General features: G+C 43.7%; 3 protein-coding genes across 8 annotated transcripts in view; 1 reads left to right on the top strand and 2 right to left on the bottom strand.

Annotated features, from left to right (window-relative positions):
* The window catches only part of iqsec3a (IQ motif and Sec7 domain ArfGEF 3a), a 40,569-nt gene extending 37,889 nt beyond the window's left edge, over positions 1–2,680 (bottom strand). For both annotated transcript variants that reach the window (XM_061762364.1, XM_061762365.1), the window contains exon 1: positions 1,988–2,680. In XM_061762364.1, the coding sequence (XP_061618348.1) occupies positions 1,988–2,568 (581 nt within the window). In that variant the 5' untranslated portion in view covers positions 2,569–2,680. The remainder of the gene's footprint in view (positions 1–1,987) is intronic.
* A 3,195-nt stretch (positions 2,681–5,875) lies between these two features.
* Positions 5,876–10,000, bottom strand: LOC133471916 (troponin I, slow skeletal muscle-like). Of its 3 annotated transcripts, none has more exons than XM_061762036.1 (8): positions 9,871–10,000; positions 7,895–8,053; positions 7,474–7,515; positions 6,855–6,896; positions 6,652–6,783; positions 6,502–6,591; positions 6,219–6,401; positions 5,876–6,146 (listed from the first exon to the last, which is right to left on the bottom strand). In XM_061762036.1, exons 3-8 carry the CDS (start codon positions 7,513–7,515, stop codon positions 6,045–6,047), a joined length of 591 nt encoding a protein of 196 aa, XP_061618020.1. In that variant the 5' UTR covers positions 7,895–8,053; positions 9,871–10,000; the 3' UTR covers positions 5,876–6,044. The 3 variants fall into 3 exon arrangements, with proteins under 3 accessions (XP_061618020.1, XP_061618019.1, XP_061618021.1); XM_061762035.1 differs by having other exon boundaries at positions 7,890–8,053; positions 9,871–9,998; XM_061762037.1 differs by lacking the exons at positions 7,895–8,053; positions 9,871–10,000 and adding an exon at positions 7,778–7,806.
* Positions 9,325–17,759, top strand: st8sia1 (ST8 alpha-N-acetyl-neuraminide alpha-2,8-sialyltransferase 1). 3 transcript variants are annotated; one of them, XR_009786446.1, is made up of 6 exons: positions 9,325–10,034; positions 11,369–11,513; positions 14,288–14,397; positions 14,932–15,024; positions 15,508–16,026; positions 16,106–17,759. XR_009786446.1 is itself a non-coding variant. In XM_061762034.1 (5 exons), the coding sequence occupies exons 1-5, from the start codon at positions 9,853–9,855 to the stop codon at positions 15,968–15,970; spliced, it is 993 nt and encodes a 330-aa protein (XP_061618018.1). In that variant the 5' UTR covers positions 9,325–9,852; the 3' UTR covers positions 15,971–17,759. The 3 variants fall into 3 exon arrangements, 1 of the variants encoding a protein (XP_061618018.1); XR_009786445.1 differs by having other exon boundaries at positions 16,103–17,759; XM_061762034.1 differs by having other exon boundaries at positions 15,508–17,759.
* The last annotated feature ends 3,312 nt before the right edge of the window (positions 17,760–21,071 follow it).

Genomic DNA, 21,071 nt, shown 5'->3' with positions numbered 1-21,071 from the left:
ACAGTGGTTATGAAACTCCTTTTCATTTGTGTCTGCATGACTGTATTTCACTGCCCCCGGTGGCTAAATTGTGCATGTCAAAAGGACCCACAGTGAATTAGTTATTAATGCTTTACATTCTATTTAATTATGATATGTTTTTTATCAAGTACAATATTAAAGAGTGCAATTTTCCATCCATCCATCCATTTTCTGTACCGCTTTATCCTCACAAGGGTCGGGTGCGCGCTGGAGCCCATCACAGCTCTCTTCGGGCGAGACGCGGGACGCACCCTGAACTGGTCGCCAGCCAATCGCAGGGCACATATAAACAAACACCCATTCGTGCACACATTCACACCTCAGGGCAATTTAGAGTTTCCAATCAACCTACCCTGCATGTTTTTGGGACGTGCGAGGAAATCGGAGTGCCCGGAGAAAACCCACGAGGCACGGGGAGAACATGCAAACTCCACACAGGCGGGGCCGGGATGTGAACCCCGGTCCACAGAACTGTGAGGCAGATGTGTGAGCCAGTCGTCCACCGTGCCGCCAAGTGCAATTTTCCTTGCAACATTTTTTGTTGGGGTTTTTGGGGAGACTGGAATGGATAAATGGCTTTTCCATTCATTGTTAATGGGGAAAGACGATCTCAGATATGAGCATTTTGAGTTTCATGATCTGCCTTCATCAAAGTGTGAGAGGCAGAAGAAGCGTGATGTGAGAGAGCATTTCATTTTTCATTTATCGCCTGGCAAATAGATTACCTCCCCTTTCCTTTTTTTTTTAATCAAGCAAATCAGCAAGGGGGGGAAAAAATCTGGTGATGAGCCTATCCCGCACCATCCTGGATTGATGACAGGCTGAGGCGTCCATCAAAAAATCCAATCCCCTCTTCCCAGGTTGGATCTCCATAACACATCTGAGTCAAATTCTCCCAAATGGAATCCCTCAGTCATCTGGTTGCCAGGGTAACCTTCTTGTTTACATCCTTTCCCACCCGTCAAATGTCATCGAGGCTTCCATTGGCGCTCACTCATGTGATGCCATCCAAAGTTCAACCACAATTTTCTCGCCTGTCAACTCTCCTCCATGTCTCAGCTTAAAACGTTTCCTTCATTTCCCTCCTGTTTTATGACAGTATACCTTTGCCAAATCACGTCTCAGTATATCAATCGGGATTATCAACCGATGGGAGCAGATGGAGCTCAGCGGCCGAGCCGGTGACCTTGAGCCTGCGGCGGCGGGCAAGCGGGCTGTGACGTGGATTTGACGCCATACTCGTGTTCATCCGTACAGTTGCACAATAACATCAACACAACACCACTCCCAACATCACTTTCAATTGCTGATTTCACACGCTAAAAAAATTGAGAATTTATTTCGAGTGATGTAAAAAACTAAACGATGAGCTGACTAAGCAGCGTAATAGGCAGAAATAAATCTATATGCAACTTACCTGACGGTTCCTTCTGCACCAAAGCATTACAGCTATCAAAAAATGGTACTCAAATGTATCTAACCTAACTATTTCAATTTGTTACTAGTGCCTAAAAATAACACGCAACTTGGGGATAGACCATTAGTAGTGATTTATGAAAAAAAAAAATGAAATTAACCATATTTGGAAATATGGGGTTTCGGGAGACAGCAAGCATATGTATGATAAACTGACAAAAATGCACTATATTGTCTGAAAGGTGTTTAGAATTCACTCAAGTAGCTGCACTAAATAAACAATTCCAGCCATGGTGCGTAAAATCAATACCCATTAAGGATTCATTGATAAAGTTAGGGAACTACGACTGACTAATGGGATCGTACAGGTGGGCTTAACTTGTCATGTGTATATGTTATTTTCATGTATAATGTAAAGTGTGAGATCTCAAGGTGCAAAGGTTATTTGAAGTTGTTGCCACTTCCCATTCCTGATGCAACCTTTCAGTGTTAATTGATCTCATTGAGCATGCCGTGCAAAAAAATCGATAGATTTTTGCATTCTACTCACTCAGCCTTCCTGGCCAGTCCCACCGAGCGGCACAGCGTGCCGGTGGGGGTCTGCGGGACCAGCGACTTGCAGCAGGGGCTCCTCTTGCCCTCCTCGGAAATCTCAGGGCTGGCCTGCCCGGCTTGGGAGGACTCTGGCGAGGTGGCGGGCACCAGCTGCAGATGTTGCGGGTGGTGGTGCGGTGCCGGCGCGGGTGTAGCGGCTGGAGTCGGAGGAGGAGGGGAGGATGAACGCCGCTGCTGCTGATGCTGCTGCTGCTGATGATGATGATGGTGGTGATGCTGATGCTGATGCTGGCCGCTCGTTGCCTTGTTGTGGTGCTGATGAGTGTGGGCGTGCGCCTGGGGAGCCGGCGGCTGGGGCTGTGGCTGGGGCGGCGGGTGGTGGTGGTGCTGATGCTGCACGTACTGATGGGGATCCCGCAGCTGTCGGTTCTCGCCGATCAGGTCCTCCACCTTGCGCTCCAGCTCGTCGATGCGCTGCCGCTGCGTCTGGATGAGGCTCTGCTGGTTCTGCACGATGGTGGTGAGCTCCTTGAGGTACAGCACGGCTTTCATGGGGTTATCGAGCAGGCTCTCCATCACTGGCGGCGGGGGTGGTGTCGCCGCGGCACCGGCGCTCTCTTTCGGCTGCGCTGCGTCGACGGAGGGGGGGCAGATCCGGGAGACTGACGCTGGGTTTGTGTCGTCTCGCTCTTTCTCTAATGTGCAAGGAAGGTGGGGGGCGGGTGGGAGTGTCGGCATCAGTGGAGTGAGGGGGAGTGGTCATGGGCCACCAATGACGTCACGACGTAGGCGTGCAGGGGAAGAGCGGGGGAAATCACCATTTTGACCCATTTCTGTTATTTCTGCGAGCTAGATTTGAATGACCTGCTTGAATGCATTTTAATAACAATCATACGCTGTATTTATCCCCTGGTATCCTTCTTTTACATGTAATACAAAACCCTGGACCATGTAAAAGATTGACTGATCAACCCTTAAAAAAAAAAAAAAGAATACCTGTACATACTTAACCAAGTCATCATGACCAGCGTTGTGAAGGATTTATTCCCCCAAATTATATTCAGTATTACTCTAAGCCACTGTAATGTTATGCAGTTTGAACATTAACACTACTCTTAAATATAGGAAAAAACATGATTCAATTCAAGTGTATTACATACATTTTTATAAATTGGACCCAAAATAAAAGCAAAAAACAACGGTTTGCAAAGATGACATGCAAATGTACTAAAAAATTACAGACAACTGAAATGTACTTGAGGGAGCCTGCATATCACTATGTCTAATTGAGTCATTTCAGCTCCTTAAATATAAATTAATAATATATTGGTTACATCAGATTTGACCTTATAGCGCCATTGTGGTCACTTTGGCCAATTGAAACCCATGAAAACAAAATTATTGAATCCCTTGCTATGTACTGGATTGAATCATTCATCCATTTTCTGAGCCGCTTCCCCTCACAAGGGTCGCGGCAGTGCTGGAGCCTATCCCAGCTATCATCGGGCAGGAGGCGGGGTACACCCTGAACTGGTTAATCCCCTTGGATTGCATTGCATCCTTGCATTTTTTTTTTTTTACATGCAATACAAAGCCTAATGCGTGTATAACAAGGACTAAATAATCCAGAATGTAGTGTTCCTTTTACCATCATAATCCAAAATGTAATTTTTCCACTTTATTCCATCTGGAGTGTAATGTCTGCCATCTTTTTCTAAGGAGCGGACATTTATGACATGCTGTCCTGAATACTTCTTAATAGACAAACAGAGATGGATGTCTTTATTTTAATTTAGCTATCAAATGTTTTTATTACAGGGCCTGCTTGAATTTGCTTCATTTCTTTATAGGCTAAATAAATCGTCTGTCTGTTTTTGAAAATTCAGCCCCCGTAGGAGTTTTCACTGAGCCACAAGTAATTTGGTAGGCGTGTGTATCATGAGTAGACCCACATAAAATTATGGCAGTGGCGGGCATCCTCTCCGTAATTCTTTGAAAATTCAGCCCAAGGAGCCAGTTTCACTGAGCAACATGAAATTTGGTAGACACGTCTATCATAAGTGGACCCATAAAAAATTCTCAACAACCCGTTCCTGAAAACACATAGAAAGTCTGCCATTTTGCATTGAAGCGGCGTCCTATGGAGGTGTCCTTCAAAAACGATCTACTACTACAGATCCTATACCAACAAGACAGACGGACAAAGCTAAATTGTGAAGAGTTGGGATTTTCGTCATTGTATTTGGGCGGGGCATTGCGGTAAAGTTTGATGAGTCGCTGTAAAACCCGAATAAATCAGCTCCACAAGGTCAGACCATGAGCAAGCGACCATTAATCATGGCCTCCTGCTACGGATGCCGTCACAGGCTAGACACGTTGGGCTTTATAAAAATCCTTACTCGGGATTTGGCATACACAACAACACAAGTTACCAGGTTACTGTGGTCACGTTCAAAAAGGTCAATAGACTTTGGATTCATGCTTTCAATTCGGCTCATTGACATGGGTTCTTGTGATTTATGAATCCTCATCGGCTATTGAAAGGCCATGACCGATGTGGAAAGTTAGCCCCAGAAATCGGCTTCGGTACCATAGTGGAAATAAATTAGCACGATGCCTAAGAGTCCAAGTATATTTTGACAGAGCACATGGCGGTAGCATACACAACATTATCTCATGCGTAAATGGAGCCCCAGGCATCCAGTCATGGGGGTCTAATCACCAGCTGCCCGCCACCCCGAGTCCAGTGTCGTCAGGCCCGTGCCGCGGTGAATAAATGACTTGTTGTGGATGTTGATGATGACAGATGGTCATCTGGGTTTTCTTTGGAGGTTACTTCTCAGTCCCCCCGGGGTGCCATGAGATGCATTAATATGAGAACATAATTGATTTTAAAGCTACAGAAAACTCTCTTTTTTTATTTCTGTCTATGTTTGTGACACATAAAGTCGTGTGGAGGCCTGCTACCATCTAGTGGCTTTGAGAAAGGACTCACTCGCATGTGGCATCTCTGGATGAGCCTCCAGCGTGGCAACATTTGTGTTTTGCACATCTGCAGCATTTGTTCTATGTGAAGGTTGCACCTATTTTTAGAAGAGGCTGTCATTATCAGCTTAGCAAGGGGTCACACAAAGGCAGACAGGAGCTTGGCTGCAGACGGATGCGAGCGTCCTCATCCATCCTTTTATGAGTTATGAGCTGGGATGCTTCATACGTGTGTGTGTGTGTGTGTAAGCGGATATCCAAAGGCTATTGCTGGTGTCGCCGCCATGCTTCGGATGACAAAGGCTGAATGGACGAAAGCCAGCCGACCCATTGAGCGTGGAGACAAGCAAATGTGTCTAATGTATAGTGCCTTCCCAAAGACAACGTGATGTCGAGGGTAAGTTGTTAAAAATATGCAGCCCAGGCACTCACCATCTGTGTCTGGGGCCTCACAGCTTAGAAAGTTGCAATTTGGCCTAATAGTGCGACATTTTAATGATCTCCCTGGTGGTCATTTTAACGCAAAGCTGTACTGGAATCTTCACATCCCGCGGTGGAGGGCTACTCATTTTGCATCATTGAGTTTGGATGCTAAAAAAAATGGTTCATAAGATTTTTGTTTGTTTGTTTGTTTGACCTCAATCAAGACAATATCTAAAATTGAACCAGAATGATCAAGTTTGCAGGTTGGTAAGCAGTATCGATAATGGAATCAGAATGACAAAATACTTATCAATTCCCACCCCTAAAACTAACGCAAAGTCGTACAGGCATATCGGAATTGGTATTTTGACCAAAGCAAATCTTGGAACGCTTTTAATGTATGGGAAAAATTGGTTAAGATGTAAATGTGTGTCATCCTCTTACAAGGGTGGACATAAAACATGATAAACTCCAGTTCAAATGAGGAAAAATCAGTTATTTATTTCCCCTTGGACGTATAAGATGTATAAGAAGCAATACAAAAGGGATCCTGTGTAAAGTTGAAGTGATTTGAAAAGTGTCCGTCAAACATGAAGGCTAATTCCTACATTTCCCAAGTCAGGACCCCGTCTTTGGAATCATCCTCACTGCGCGGCGCCGCCTGTGTCGAACATCTTCTTGCGGCCCTCCATGCCAGACATAGCCTCCACGTTCTTACGCCAGTCGCCCACCTCGCTCGTGAGCACCTGGGAAGGAAAAAGAGGGAGATCTGCCATGTGAGGCCGCAAGGGATTGTGGGAGTGTATGGAGGGGAGTACCTTGTCCTGTTTGACGTCCTCCTTCTTGACGGACTTGAGGTTGGCACGGAGGTCCATGGAGCCCTTGTGCTTGGAGCCCAGGAGGGCTCTCATCATCTCGTCCGCGGACACCCTCACCTTCCTCAGGGCGGGCTTTTTGAATTTGCCACCCAGGTCCTGCACCTTCAGCTTCAGCTCACGGATCTACAAAACAGGAAATCCAACACTTACAGGCTTAAGCTGTGTTACAAATCAGGGGGAATGAGCAATCGGATTGAATGTAGAAAGATAGTGAGAAACTCACGTCGATGTTGTGCTTGTTGACTTTGGATTCACAGTCGTATCTCTCCTCGTCCACCACGTCGATCTGGGTGTGCAGCTGCTTGCACAGGTTCTGAGGAGGCAAAAATATTTCAAGATGGTTCTCTGGGTCTTTTATTGCCCTTTGACGTACCTGCAGCTCGTCCAGCGACAACCCAGACAGCTGCAGAGTAGGCAGCTTCTCCTCCAGGTAGCGCACTTTCTCCTCCTCCCTCTCCTGCCTCTCGTTCTCCAGATCCTCGCAGGCTCTCGTCAGCAGGAGCATCTGATTGGACGAAAGGGAATGTCAATCAAAAGAGCTGACGTCCCGATGCTTTCGTGTCAGGAGTGACTCACCTTTAAGGAGAGCTTGCGGGAAGCCGTGATCTTTGACTTCGGCTGTAGAAAAGTTATTTTGTCAGTGTAAAAAAAATTCTGTGCCTCTCTCAGCTCAAAAATACACAAAATTCAGCAAAACAAAATAAAATAATAGTAATACTCATGAGAAATCTAATTAATTGAAAGGTATTAAGTTACTTCTGTGTCAAAAATGCTAAATATTCACATTCATAGACTTCAAAAAGCACTTCTGACAAAAATGCATGATAAAAAAATCCCTAAATTCAAAGTATTTATGGCTCAAAACATCGATGGACTAGACCAAATCATCACAACCTTTAGCCACTTTCTGTCACTTTTTACTTCCCCTTGTAGCTAACTATCATTTTCAACAACAGTGCATGTCATATATGGCCAAACCACACACGCTCAACTGTGAGTTGATGGGCATGTGAAAAGATAAAAGTTATATTAATAGGATGAACGCTCATGTGGATGCTGATAACAACGGGGAAGGGGGTTGTGGAGGGAGGGGGGGGGACAGATAAGCTCGAGCCGTTATTAGGTGTACACTCGCAGCAAGGACGGCATGTCCCCTTTCCCCAACATGGAGGATTAGCGGTGTGTGAATACTCACCTTATCCCACTTGGCGTTCATCGCTGTCGTTCTGGTCTGCATCTGCAACAAACAGCGAAAGGTGGCGTGACACATCATGGATGAGGCAAACCATGATTCGGTTGATATGAAAGAGGTACAGTGGAAAGTGCACAAGCAGAAATAAATGGGGATTATGGCATTGGTTATTATGAAACACTACTTTTAAAAAGTTCATTCCTGCCAAACTGAGATTTAGATTTTCTTTGAATATCTTCAACTGCTTGACCAACAGCATATGGATTTGTTGTTGTTTTTTTTAGCATGTTTCATAAACAAAACTTGCCGTGGCCCCACGCTTCCTTCCGATTTTTCTCTATGTGATCCTCAGCAGGCATCCCTAAAATACAGCATTACTCACACATAATTCCAACAAGATGAAAAACAAGAGCACTTACCTTACCTGGAGTGCCTTTGGAGTGCTCTTGGAGTCGAACAGCCCGCAACAATGGACCCCCTCGGACAATCGGTGGCTTTATACCAGTCTAGCGGACGGCGAGATCCAGCGTCTGGTCCACCAAGAATGTGCTGGCACCGGCCCAGGAGTGACATCTGACCTTCCCTGACACGGCCACCAGAGGGGGAATAAAGTGTAAGAATAAGTCATGATGAGCCTCGGCTACTGCAGAACACCCAGTTGACACATTTTTGGCTCTTGTTTATGAAAATAAGGGCAGAATAAAGAGTAGAAGATCAGCAAATACGGGAAGGATGATCGAGCTATCTGTCTATCCCTCCATCCTGAGAGTTCTGTCATTGCTCTTCAGTGATCCTAAGCAGGTGGGCGCGCTATTCCTGATGCAACCCAACTCCGCATACGCACACACTCAGAAAGAGCAGATGATGTCACAACTTTCTTGTCATTGTGTGCCATTGTTTTTATGCCATGTGTCTTTTAATGGCAAACACTGGTCACAAATCGAACTTAACGCCATTAAAAACACCCAAATGTGTCAAAGGAATGAATAAATGCTGATTAGTGTTTGGTTTTGAAAATGGATTAATTGACAATGTAACAAATAAACATCACCGATAAGAATGAAGGGAAACCAAGTTGTTCATCCAGAAAGCTCGAAAGAGGCGTTCAGGTGTCGTACCCAAACTGACCAGAAGATGGCGGCAGAGCATGTTTTTAACTATCTGCCACTGCGTGAGTCACATTAACGATGACAAAACTGGAAGTTAAACCGGAAAATTCACAATAAAACGTCCTTTGTGCTGCTCGGTTCAAATACCATGTTTCCTTTTTTTTAATTTTTTTTTTACACCGCTCATCTTTATTCCATATATGTTCAACCAACTTCTGACAAAGCAGGTGAAAACATTTCCTGCCAGCACAGGTAAATGGCGGAATGGGACTAGGACAACTTTAAGCCTCTATGATGTCTTTTAACACAAGATGCCAATATTCTATGTTTAGCGTTAACATATATCATATCATATTTCTATAAATAAATACATGTATTTAACTTTTGTCCGAAGACACGAGCCATAAATAAAACAACAATTTTGGACAAGTTCGGTCTATTGTCCAAAAACCTACTAAATTCGTGACAACATACATAAACTAACCTAGTTTAAAAAATGTCTTTATTTATTTTGGGGGCTATAACTTTCCTTAATTACCCTCCTGTAATTATACACGTAGCAACAAATTGATTTTTGTACAAACAAAAGCAAAAAAAACACAAAATTCGTGCTGAAGCTAGCTAAAAAGTAGCTTGTTGTCAGCTAGTCATTTTACCTTGCTAGCTAGTTAGAGCGAAGAAATGGACGTTTTGGGCTTTTTTTTTTTTTTTTTTTTTTTTTACTCTGAAGGTTACATTTCCGTTCTTTCCCTCACTGTTTCTGGTGAGTTTGGCACCCCTCCATTGGCGAGAGAACCGCTTTTGTTCCCGAGGAGGGGGTGTAGACAGGAGGACAAAAAAAGAAGGGGGGGGGGAGCGGTACAGTCCAGTTCCCCCCGCGGAGGCCCCAGGAGAGGCGGCGAAACGAGTGAGGGAGCCACGCCGGGAAGGAGCCCCTCGTTTGCGGGCGGGGATGTTGCGGGACACCCGGCGAGGGAGAGACTGCAGACGGGTTTGTCTGCTGCGACGATGGTGAAGGCGAAGACCGCATACGGCTCGAAAATGACGCGCTTCACCATTTAAGACGAACCGCCATAAATCAAAACCGGTCCGGTGAGACGAGCGGTACCCTACCCTACCCTACCCTACCCTACCCTACCTGACCTTGCCCGGCCCCCCCTGGCAGCCACACTCCGCCTCGCGCGTGTGCGGCATGAGGCTGCTGCTCCGCTTCGGCGCTCCTCTCTTTTAAAGGCGACAGGCAGTCGGCGAGGAGAGGTGAAGGTGAGGGAGGATGTTGATGCGGTGCTACCGGGCCAAGCTGTCGGCGTGGGCCGCCGTGTGCGTGCTGGTGCTGTGCTGGTTCTACGTGTTCCCTGTGTACCGGGTGCCCCGGGACGAGGACATCGTGGAGGAGGTGCTGAGGCAGCAGGGCCACGCGTGGAAGAGGAACCAGACTGGAATCGACCTTTACAGGTACACACACACACACACAATCCCTCTGTGGTACTTTCACTCTAATTGCGTCGATAAATTCCATCACTCCAGTCCAGATAATTAACAGAGGCAAATCCGATTAGGATCATGACAATAATAGAGCGGAGTGTCAAACCTAAGCAATACTGTACAAATAGATGTACCTATTATGGCAAGGAGAACAATCAAGCATACCTCCATCAAGGCCAAGCAACAGAAGAAAATTCTGGCAATGTGAGCAAAAGTGTCAACAACAACAAAAACACTGAATCTGCATGTTTTCCCAATTAAACCTCAGAAACACATCAGATTTTGACTAATTACAATTTTCTTATTGTCCAAAATCCTTCGAATTCCCATGATGAGAGACTGAAATCAAGGGCAGACAATGACCCCCCCCCCAAAAAATACATGTACTTCACGAACTCACTCACTAACATTATGTACTTGTTATATTACTAGCAGTGTAAAATACAACTAAATTCTAGAAGGCAGATATCCACCAATATAATAAACTGCATAAATTAATACATTTGCATTTCTACCAAATCAAGTACATAACTTTTTTTGTTCAAAAACCTACTCAAGTTTTATGCCTACAGGCTTAACGTGGGGACAGAGCGCCAAGCAAAAAATAAAATTAAAATATTAACAAAAATGCATCCACCCCTCCACAAATCACCCTGAAATACTATTAATAACAACAAATTAGTTTTTGTATAAAAGCTCATTAATTTCAAGACTGGCAAGCTAAAAAAATAAATGTCAATTGAGTTTTTAGCTGGTTAGCTTACCTATCATTCCTAACCTTTACTTTTTGTACAAAAACCTACTAAATTTGAGACCGGCAAGCTAAAAAAAAAGAAATGTTGAATGAGTTGTTAGCTGGTCAGCTTACCTAGGTGACCAAACCCTTTTTGTACAAAAACCTTTGAGACAGGCAAGATAAAAAAAAATAAAAAAACATTGCGTGTATTGTTAACTTACCTAGCTTACCTAACCCTTACTTTTTGTACAAAAACCTAGTAAATTTCAGATCGACAAGCTAAAAAAATAAATATTGAGTGAGTTGTTAGCTAGTAAGCTTACCAAACCCTTAATGTTTGCATAAAAACCTACTAAATTGGAGACTGGCAAGCTAAAAAAAAATTCTTTCGAGTGAGGTGTTAGCTGGGTAGCTTACCGAGCTTACCTAACCCAAATATCATATGATGTTGTCCTGTTTTTTTTTTTTTTTAAATGTGCCTTTTTATTTATGTGAATACGACATTGAGCACAGCTTTAATATGACACAAACGCTTCAGTTTGATAGAAAGATCATTTGCTCTTTCCAGGAAGCTGCTGACCGACTGCTGCGACCCTCAGCGTCTGTTCGCACTGACCAAGGAGAATGCGCCAGTGGGCAAGGTGCTGTGGTACGACGGCGAGTTTTACCACTCGCACACGGTCAACAATGAGACCCACTCGCTGTTGGTGCAGGTGAGCAAAGACTAGCTCGAGGTTTCTTTCTTTTTTTTTTTCGCGCAGTCAGCACAATATGATGCCGCTGAGGGTTTATGACTTGGCTAATGTGTGTGTGTGTGCGTGTGTGTGTGTGGGGCACGGGTAGATTGCAGCCGATAATATGAGATGCGCACATCAATGAGTTTTTACTTTCACTCACACAGGAAATACAGTAGAAAAACAAGCTCTTCATTCTATTTACCCGCCAATGTGTTTTCATACACGATTGGGAAAAAGGTCCCAAGGGTTGTTGTTGTTTTTTTGTTTTTTTTTTAACCAAATAACACTCATTTGTTCCACAACAGAGGTGTTTTGGGCTCGCTCCAATAATCCAGATGATCACCGAGGCCTTGGCGCACCGCATTAATATCCTGCTTAAGGGGAAAAGGGGGGATGAGATGAATATCTGACCCTAATTTGCAGGCGTGAGCTGTGCATGCTCATTCATGAAGGGGGAGGTGAATAGAGATACGCATAATAGAGGCAGAGTGGCCACGAGGTAATGCTTGGAGCTTTTGAAGGGTTTTAGTAGGAAATTATACAAAAAAATAGCAGTGTTTTAAGTTCAAACTGCGCTAATTTCCATAAATTTCACAGAGCTTCACTTTTCCATGGCAAAGGCTGTGAAAACGCTTCTGGATGTGGTTTCTTAATTCCCCGCATTTGACATGCTAAGTGTTGACATGCTAATATAATACATTGTACAAAAACAATCATACGCAGTTACTTTTTTGTTTTTGTCCCAAAAAGTATTAGTCTTATGACAAGAGGCTTAACTAGAGCACAGAACTCAGAACAGATCACCCCAAAATGTCAGTTCCTTATGTTTTGTACCAAGTCCTACTTGATACTGCTGTGTTTCACAGATAAAAATGTTTAACAGCACAACTGGAAGCTAATGTCGGTGCATGCGGGTTTAGCATCAAAAGTAGCGAGCTGAGATTGTGACTACTGGGCATCACCACCAATATGTACTCTGCGTTCGGTTTGGAATGTAAAAGGACAGGTAAAGTCAGAAATTCTTTGCTAATTAAATTGCACAACCCGCTGTTGTGTTGGAGTGTCAATTACAAGGCATACAGTATTGTAGCTTTTCCCTTCATAAAAAGAACTTTCAAAAATGAGTTACTTCTTTGAGGGATGTCACATTTCACCAGGGCCGTGAATACCTCATTTGCATAACTCTCGGTTCTCCCTTGCACTTTATTTCTGCTTTTCAGCCTGATTCGCCGACGTGTGTCTATTTTTAGCGCGTCATTTACAGGCCTGTTTTGCCACATTGGCTGCACACACACACATATACTAATTGCATTTGGGTATTAGCAAAGGAATGTAAACATTGGGACTGGTTGGTTCACACAGCGAATGTACGGTATTCATGTAACTGGATCCTTATATAACCTTAATATATATAAAACCTGTTATCCCCATTTAAATGAAATGAAATTCCAAAATTAGCGTTGTGTTGTATAAAAACATAATAAAAGAAAATGCTTTTATCAAGTGTAATTACGCTATGTATGGTAGTATTTGTGTGTTTGATGTGTGCCTTTAAGGGGCGTGGCCTAGTGAGGAACATCAGGAGATGGAGTTGGTTTGTTTGCGTGTGAGCATCTGCGTGTGAGTAGTGGCCTCCAGCAGCTCCTTGCGAGTCTGCTCATTTTGTACTTGTGTATTCGAGGTACTGTAGTACATTTGTGACTGTGGCTCTCCTTGCCCACATGAGAGGGCATTACACTACTTTCACTGCTAAAAATGAAATTCACTTCACTCGAGTTAAAAAAAAAATTTCAAAAAAAGTTAAAGTATAGTACATGAAGTAAACCAGTACATTTTGGAGCATATGCAGGAATTTCCACCACTGTAAAATGCATTGCTGCCACCTACAGCACTGGAGTGGAACATTATTGACTTAAAATTGTTCAATTTTACACCTTTTAAAACAAAAATGCAATAGAACAGCTATAATTTCCTGATTTGTTTATGTTATGCTATGATGTTAAGCTAGTCGTGAGGCTTGGTGTTATTTTGACGGAGGTCTGTCTTTTTAATATTGTATTGAAAACAGGATTAAAAAAAATATCCCATTTAAAAGAGACTGACACATGACAGTTTTCTGATGATGTTGCGTCATAAACGTTCCAAGAAAATGAACACATACACACGTCATCATTTCACTACAAGAAGGACGTGTCTGTGTGTGTGTGTGTGTGTGTGTGCTTGTGCGTGAAAAGAACAAGAGCACAATTGATGAAAATACGTCAGCAACTAAAAGTAGCTGATAATTGTCCAACACCAGAACCTCCCCTGTCTCCTCCATATTAATAACATTTCCTGATTGAAACCAGATGAGGAGAGTGCATTTTTAAATGTTATTAGAAGCCAGACATTTTTTTCCAGAGGGATTTATACTGGAGGCAGCGAGATGAAGATGCTCCTTCTTGCCATCATTCCTTTGCCTTGAATCTTCTAGAATGCCATGTAGGACTATTTGCAGGAAAAAAATGTGTTTAATTTGCCTAAAATACTCCACAAATGAAAGAAAATAAACATTCTGATCATACTGCAACAATTGAGTTGCTATATTCAAGTATAGCCATCAAATAACCATCCAAAAGCCATCTAATATAATACCAGGATCTTCATGTGTATATGGAGGTCTTCCTGGTGGTCTTCATCGCTGTCATTTGAAGTATTTCTCAAACGTATTTGCATTTTAAAATTTTTTTTTTTTAATAACTCTCTTCCAGGCCGACCGTCTGCCGCTCCCCCTCAAGAAGTGCGCTGTGGTGGGCAACGGCGGTATCCTCAGGCACAGCCAGTGCGGCCGCGACATCGACCAGGCCAATTTTGTCATGAGGTGACCTTCGCCGCTAAACGCCTTCCGAGCCGTTTGCTTCGCGTGAGACCTTGACAGTAGAGAAAGTCCGGTTTGACTCGCTGCTGCGCTTATTTGAATGAGCCGAAGCTCACAGTGGTTACTTTACATAGCCATACAAAAAAAGTGCATCATTAATTAAAACCACTGATCGAATCTCATTACAATTTGTACAGTATGTATAGCTACACTCGTCGTGGATTCACATAACATGCCTGTTAAGTGATTTTAAGTCAAATTTTAATCAAAACGCCAGAGCAAATTCACCTGGCTGAAACATACCAAGGAAGTCGCATTGAGTAGTACATGCCAGATGCATCCGCACGCGTGCGAATGGTTAGAATAGAACCATGCATGCCTCAATTCGAGCCAGCAAAAACCGTCCCTCCAACAAGTTGCGCAAGTTTGACGACTTGGCGCTTATTTGCGTGACTCACCCAAACCAGTCGTGGCACTTGTTCAGCCTCCAATAATGTCACGCAACGTCAGGAAGTGCATTTTAACTTTTTTATGCAGGTGTAACCTCCCGCCGCTGTCCAGGGAATACGTGGAAGACGTTGGCACCAAAACACACCTGGTGACAGCCAACCCCAGCATCATTGAGAAGAGGTGAGCGCACGTCAGATCTTATGTAGTACAGTGTTCTTTTTTTAATTGGGAAAAATGGCTGTCCACAGTATTGAACCTTATAAAACCAACAGTGATAACATAATAGAATGCCAAGAATTAAACAGTTTGTGCATCATGATTTCATGCTTCAATGCCCATTGATATTGTTCTCCTTCTGGTGTGTGCACCATGGCCACCAGTGGCAGTATAATACAGATGTACAAAATACACGCAGAAGAATTTCACAACGAAGTGATTCGGTAAACTGCAAGAATTGTATTTTTATTTTTACAGAGGATAGAAGAATATATGCCTGTTGGTATTATGTTGTTTGTGTATATAGCCGTTGCTGAAACGGTTTTAAGTACCGTAACATGCCGTGCTAGTTTTGGGTGCAGGCTTCTGAGTGGCTAAATATTATTTTGTGTCCAGAATGTCATGACAGCAGGTTGCGCCAGTGTACCTAATGAAGTGTCCTCTCAGATTCCAGAACCTGCTGTGGTCCCGAAAGGCCTTCGTGGACAGCATGAAGACATACGGCTCCAGTTTCTTGTACATGCCCGCGTTCTCCATGCGTCCCGGCACCGACCCATCCCTGCGTGCCTCCTACGCGCTGGCCGACTCCTCGTCCAACCTCACCATGCTCTTTGCCAACCCCGTCTTCCTGCGCAGCGTGGGCCAGTTCTGGAAGGCGCGCGGCGTCCACGCCCGCCGCCTCTCCACGGGCCTCTTCATAGTCAGCCTGGCGCTGGGCGTGTGCGACGAGGTAAGCGTCTACGGCTTTTGGCCCTTCTCCTCGGACCTGGCCGAGCGGCCCATCAGCCACCACTACTACGACAACATGACGCCCTTCCGCTGGTTCCACGCCATGCCCGAGGAGTTCGTGCAGCTGTGGGAGCTGCACAAGAGCGGGACCCTGCGCGTGAATCTGGGACGCTGCGGTTAAGTGGCTCCGCTCCCTACGTCAAATGTTCACGCTGCTTCCTTGGGACCAGCGAGGAGGTGGGTGTGTCGTTACTGGATCTTCCTGACATACGGGTTCGACACGGCCTTTATCAAATTCCCGATTCTCCGGCAGAAGGCGAGGAGGAAGAGGTGCTTCGGGAATCGCGAACACCCCGGAGGAGTGTGGGTGGCGTGAAAACTTGAACCGCGTGGAAGGATTTTCCCTGCCTGGCAGCGAGGTGGCCTATCGACAGACGTTTGAGCATTTATTCAATATCCTACACTGAAAAAAAGTACTTCATTTTTGGTTGACACAAACGCACAATTAAAATGTGGTAAACGGACGTAAATTTCCCGTTTTCCTCGAAAATAAATTATATCCTGTATGTTAGTTTAACACATTTCAATAATGTGCAACCGATGAACATGGTCAAATTAATTACTAGTACGCCCATGTAAGACAGTTCAGTACACGAGTAGAATGAATATCCCTTACTCGGGACCCTTTTCTACTCCTGTGTGACATTTCTTCACATCTTTACAGTATCTAACTAGTGACTTTTTTCCACTTCCACTAGTGACATTTTTTTCGGGCCGTTACCGGCCTAATTTGAAGGTGTTGGGTACATACATAAGGCAAACAAAAAAAAAATCTGGCCTGAAGTCCTCCTTGCCACTAGTTGGCGCTACACTGCGGTGGTTGGACACATCGGCAAATGTGCGTAATGTGAGTCAAATGGAAAGAAAGGTCTTTGTCCAAAACTATCTGTGCACCAGATTTTGTAATGTCACTGTCGTACTCGTAGCAAGCAGTTGTCAACTAGTGCACTAATCACATGTTGTTTTACTACCGCACGCTGGTCACTCTACTAGTGTGCAGAAATGTCACACAATAGTGGAAAAAAAGTTACAAGTAAGAGAGTTGCTCTACTTACTAATGTGCTGAATTGTCTTACTAGTGAGGACGAAGAGTGTACTTGTACATGGACAATTCCATGTACTCGTGAATTGTTTGTCTACATGTACGCTGTGTAACAAGCCCTATAGAAAACAGATTTTTTCCTGCAATTATTGTTTGGTTTTGCCCAGGTGCCATATTTATTGGCTTTATGCGGGACCATTAGACAATCAAAAGAAAAATGGGAAAATGTGCTGTCGTTCTTGCTCAGGATCCATGACGACGCACCAGTTCCACGCACACGGCGAACACTTTTAACCACAAGCACAGTGTTCCTTTCTGTTTCAGTGGAGCCGTCATGTATAAATTACACATTCATTTAATGCACTTTTATTTTTCACTACTGCATTTTTTTTTTTTTAAATACAAATGGGATTTTGTGCACAAGAGCCAAATAAAGGTGTCAGAGTAGCATGCAGATAGAAGAGTGCACTTGATAGAACTGCTGATTTGTTGTTTGTTTTTGTACAAGATTGTGCCATACTCTCAAACAGTAAGTTTTCCCTTTATCATATCTTGGTCAAGATGAAGGTTGAGTGCCTTTTTTTATTCGATGTGAATGAATTCAAGCATCCTGTGAAGGTTTCTGGGCGCTGTTTATCAACCTGATGATATGATCTGTGTTAACTTACTAAAGTGGACAAAATGTAAAAGTAACTGAAACTTAGTGGCATCACGTGACTTGCTGCATTGGTTAATGAAACCGTTTTTTTTCCTTCTAATATGTATTCATTCCATCTTATTTGTTACTGAGAGGACTGTTTAGATTTGAAGGAAAATAAGATGTGACTTGCCGCTTTGGATTTAGAATAAAGTTTCATTTTGTAGCTGATCCCAGTCTGTGACTGCTTCTTGTCGCATATGTTACTATGTCAGTTAGTGTTTATGACAATTTAATAGTTTTCTTTTAAAATAATACAAATGTCTCGTCGGGCGATATGTTATCTGTCTACATGTGTTGCTGTCCGATTTGTATTCAAATGTCGATCAGTTGAAGGGTTATAACGCCACGACACAGATGCTATTTGTTTGCTAAATTAAGAAAGTGCCCACTTTCCAGGCCCAGCATATAGATTCATTCATCTTATGACACGGGACGCAAAGGCACGAGCACAAAGGCACCACTTTCATCCATTTCCTGTTTGCGGCCTAGCATGCGCGCGGCCATCACGCTGCAGCATGTGTGTGGTATTTGGTCACATTTTTGAACCCTGTTGGGCAACTATCTTTTGTTAAAAGTGATTTATGCCTCAAGCATGGGAATGAATTTAAACGGAGAAACCCATGGACATGGCAACGCTAGTGTCAGATAAATGAGTGTTGACTGTGGGAGGATGTGTAGTCAAATGGTATTCAAATGGGAATTGCTGTTTGGCAAGTCTAGTTAAGGTTTTTATATTTGGCACCGGAGAAACGTTGCCATAAAAGGTTGGTAACCTTCAAACTTGTGTGGGACTGGCTGCCTCTGTATTTTGGAAGCTTTTAATAGTATCTCTAGGACAGTGGTTCTCAAAATGTTTACATCAAGTACCACCATCTTGCAGTAGCACAGCGTACATAAAAGTAAAATAAAATGACACCTAAATAAATCTTTAAAAGCAAACAGTTGTTAAAGATTAAATTGAAATGTTTTGAACATTTCCTCCTCAAAAACAACTCAGCTGCCAATCCTTTTGTATAGTCATTATCTCATATTAACTTATCTCGTCTAAATTGAATCACTATAATTTCAAAATTCCAAATGCAACATTGTTTCTTGCAACTAAAGCAAACAAAACTAGATCACATGCCCCCATATGAAGTCATCTTTTTTTTTTTTTTTTTTTTTACTTGAGTGAAAGACAGAGAAGGCTTGTATCCGGGTGACCGTGCCATCATTTCCCCCCCTTCCCCCATCCAACAAATTCATAATTTACCACACAGCCAACAGTAGGAGGAGAAATGGGGGGGCTCGAGGAGGCGCCGGAATGCCTCTTGGATGCTTTCCAAAAAAGGAGTTTAGCATGGAGAGATGACCCGAGTAGGTTCCTTTAAAAAGCACCAGCCTTGATCGTAGTTTCCTACATCCTTTGTTAAACTTATCGACATATTTGTACCAGCTAGGATGAAGGAGTCAAATGGGGACACGAGTCCTGAGAGGAACTAGGGGGAAGGAGGAGGGACTGTCAACAGTTTTCACCCGGAATAAAAAGTCTCCCAGTTCTTTAGAGGGGAAAATTGCCTTCCATACCGGCTTGACACACTCTCACCATGGAAAGTCAGATGCAATGTCACCTGGCTCCAAAGCTGAACGGGTCCCTTGTTCTTATGTTCTGCCATGTAATTGGCATGTAAATACAAAAAGGAAGGTCTGGATGCATTTGACCTCACTGACTTGGAACTAATTGATTCATCAACACAGTCATGCAATGCACAGACTAGGAATTGACCAGACAAGAGACACGTTACCTCAAAAAAGGGCTCGGTATGAAATGTTTTCTTATTATTTATTCCGCCACCGAAGCTGGTTTCACTTAGAAGCAGGAAATTTGGTGGGCATGTCTATCATGACTAGACCCACAAAAAACACTCAAGAGCCAATGCCCTAAAAGCCACAGGAAGTCTGCCATTCTGGTTTGAAGCTTCCTGGTATGGTCACTTTGGCGGTCGTGAATGTGACTTCAGCCCCCGTAGCCACTTTCACTTAGCAACATGAAATTTGGTAGGCGTGTTTCTCATGAGTAGAGCTACAAAAAAAATAAAGTCTCAAGAAGCCATGCCCGAAACGATGCAGGAAGTCTGGCATATTGTTTTGAAGCTGTGATTTTAGGGACATCTTGGTCACCTCCAAGAATACCTCAAAGACAGGCTTCCTCTCGAGATTTTGTCCGATTTCTCCCAAATTTGGACTTTGTATCCAAGACAGATGGACAAAGCTAAATTGTGAAAAGATTGTTTTTGTCGCAGTGTGTGGGCAGAGCATGGCGGCAAGGTTTGACAACATTGAATTGAAATGTTTGCAGTGTAGTCCTCTCTCCCCTTCACCACAGTCTTCTCTGAGAAAACTGCATCCATGTGTGCACGGGTTGTAGCCTTGCCTTCAACAAGCATCAGGTCTCCTCCAGGATATTTATAGAGCTCATTAGACACTTCCCACCAGAGTCAGGGTCACGGCACAATGAGATTTGTCTCTACACACACACACGCACGCACACACACAGGTAGCGGAATTGCACCCACTCAAAACGCTGGAACAGAATGTACAATTACAATCCGCGTCAGCCCTGCGGATGTTTCATGTGCTTTTCACATTTGCTGAATCAGGACTGTGCGTCACACACACACACACACACACAACCACCTTGATCCTTCCATATGTGAAGCCCCAGAATGCATTCTGGTGCAAGGGTGGCAAATCTGTCTATTTTTAAACAACATGATTCATTTTAAAACAAATGTGTGCAGCGTCTGACTGCTCTTGCCGCACGTGTTGCTAGGCAGAATTCATGGGGCTGCAACACATAGCAGAGAAAGGACATGGGAATTCGGCAAACCTCAACTTTTTGGGGGGTGAAATTGCGGAAGTCTCAAAGGCACCTTATGCTGATATTAACTAATTTCCTCTTTAAGGACGATGACAAACTAATTGCAGTACTAGTCCTTAATAATGTATAAAGGTTTACAATATATTAAGAATGTAACCGCTGTCCAACAGTAGTTACTGTAAAGACCCTATAAACTGTCTAGCAGTGTGTTTCGTTTCAGAAAAAAAAGCTCATTTTCTCTGCTTGTCGATCAGAAACCTGTGATTTTGGCGAAAGCAATCAATGTTCTACTGCTGTTTACTAAAGAACAGAAAAATCTCAAAACAAACTTTTTCTTCTACGCTTTCTTTTGGAAGGTCCAGTGCTTGTATTGAAGACCACAATATTCTTCGGGTCTTGGAAGATTAGTCCAAATGCTCGAAAACGAGAAACTTTGCTTCCGCTTGTGAGCTCTCAAACTCGATGAATTCCAACAGTCAAAGTTGTCACGGACGGATTTGCACGCGCAGCAACGACGTCATGCAGGAAGCTCACTCCAGGTCAAAAGTCACATGACAAGGTCTTGTGTGTGGGCCATGGACGCTCACAGCCTCTTATCTCGGGACACACACGCATCAATT

The sequence above is a fragment of the Phyllopteryx taeniolatus genome, chromosome 22 (assembly GCF_024500385.1).
Source record: "Phyllopteryx taeniolatus isolate TA_2022b chromosome 22, UOR_Ptae_1.2, whole genome shotgun sequence".
Taxonomy (NCBI): domain Eukaryota; kingdom Metazoa; phylum Chordata; class Actinopteri; order Syngnathiformes; family Syngnathidae; genus Phyllopteryx; species Phyllopteryx taeniolatus.
This window is presented reverse-complemented; position numbering and strand designations above follow the sequence as displayed.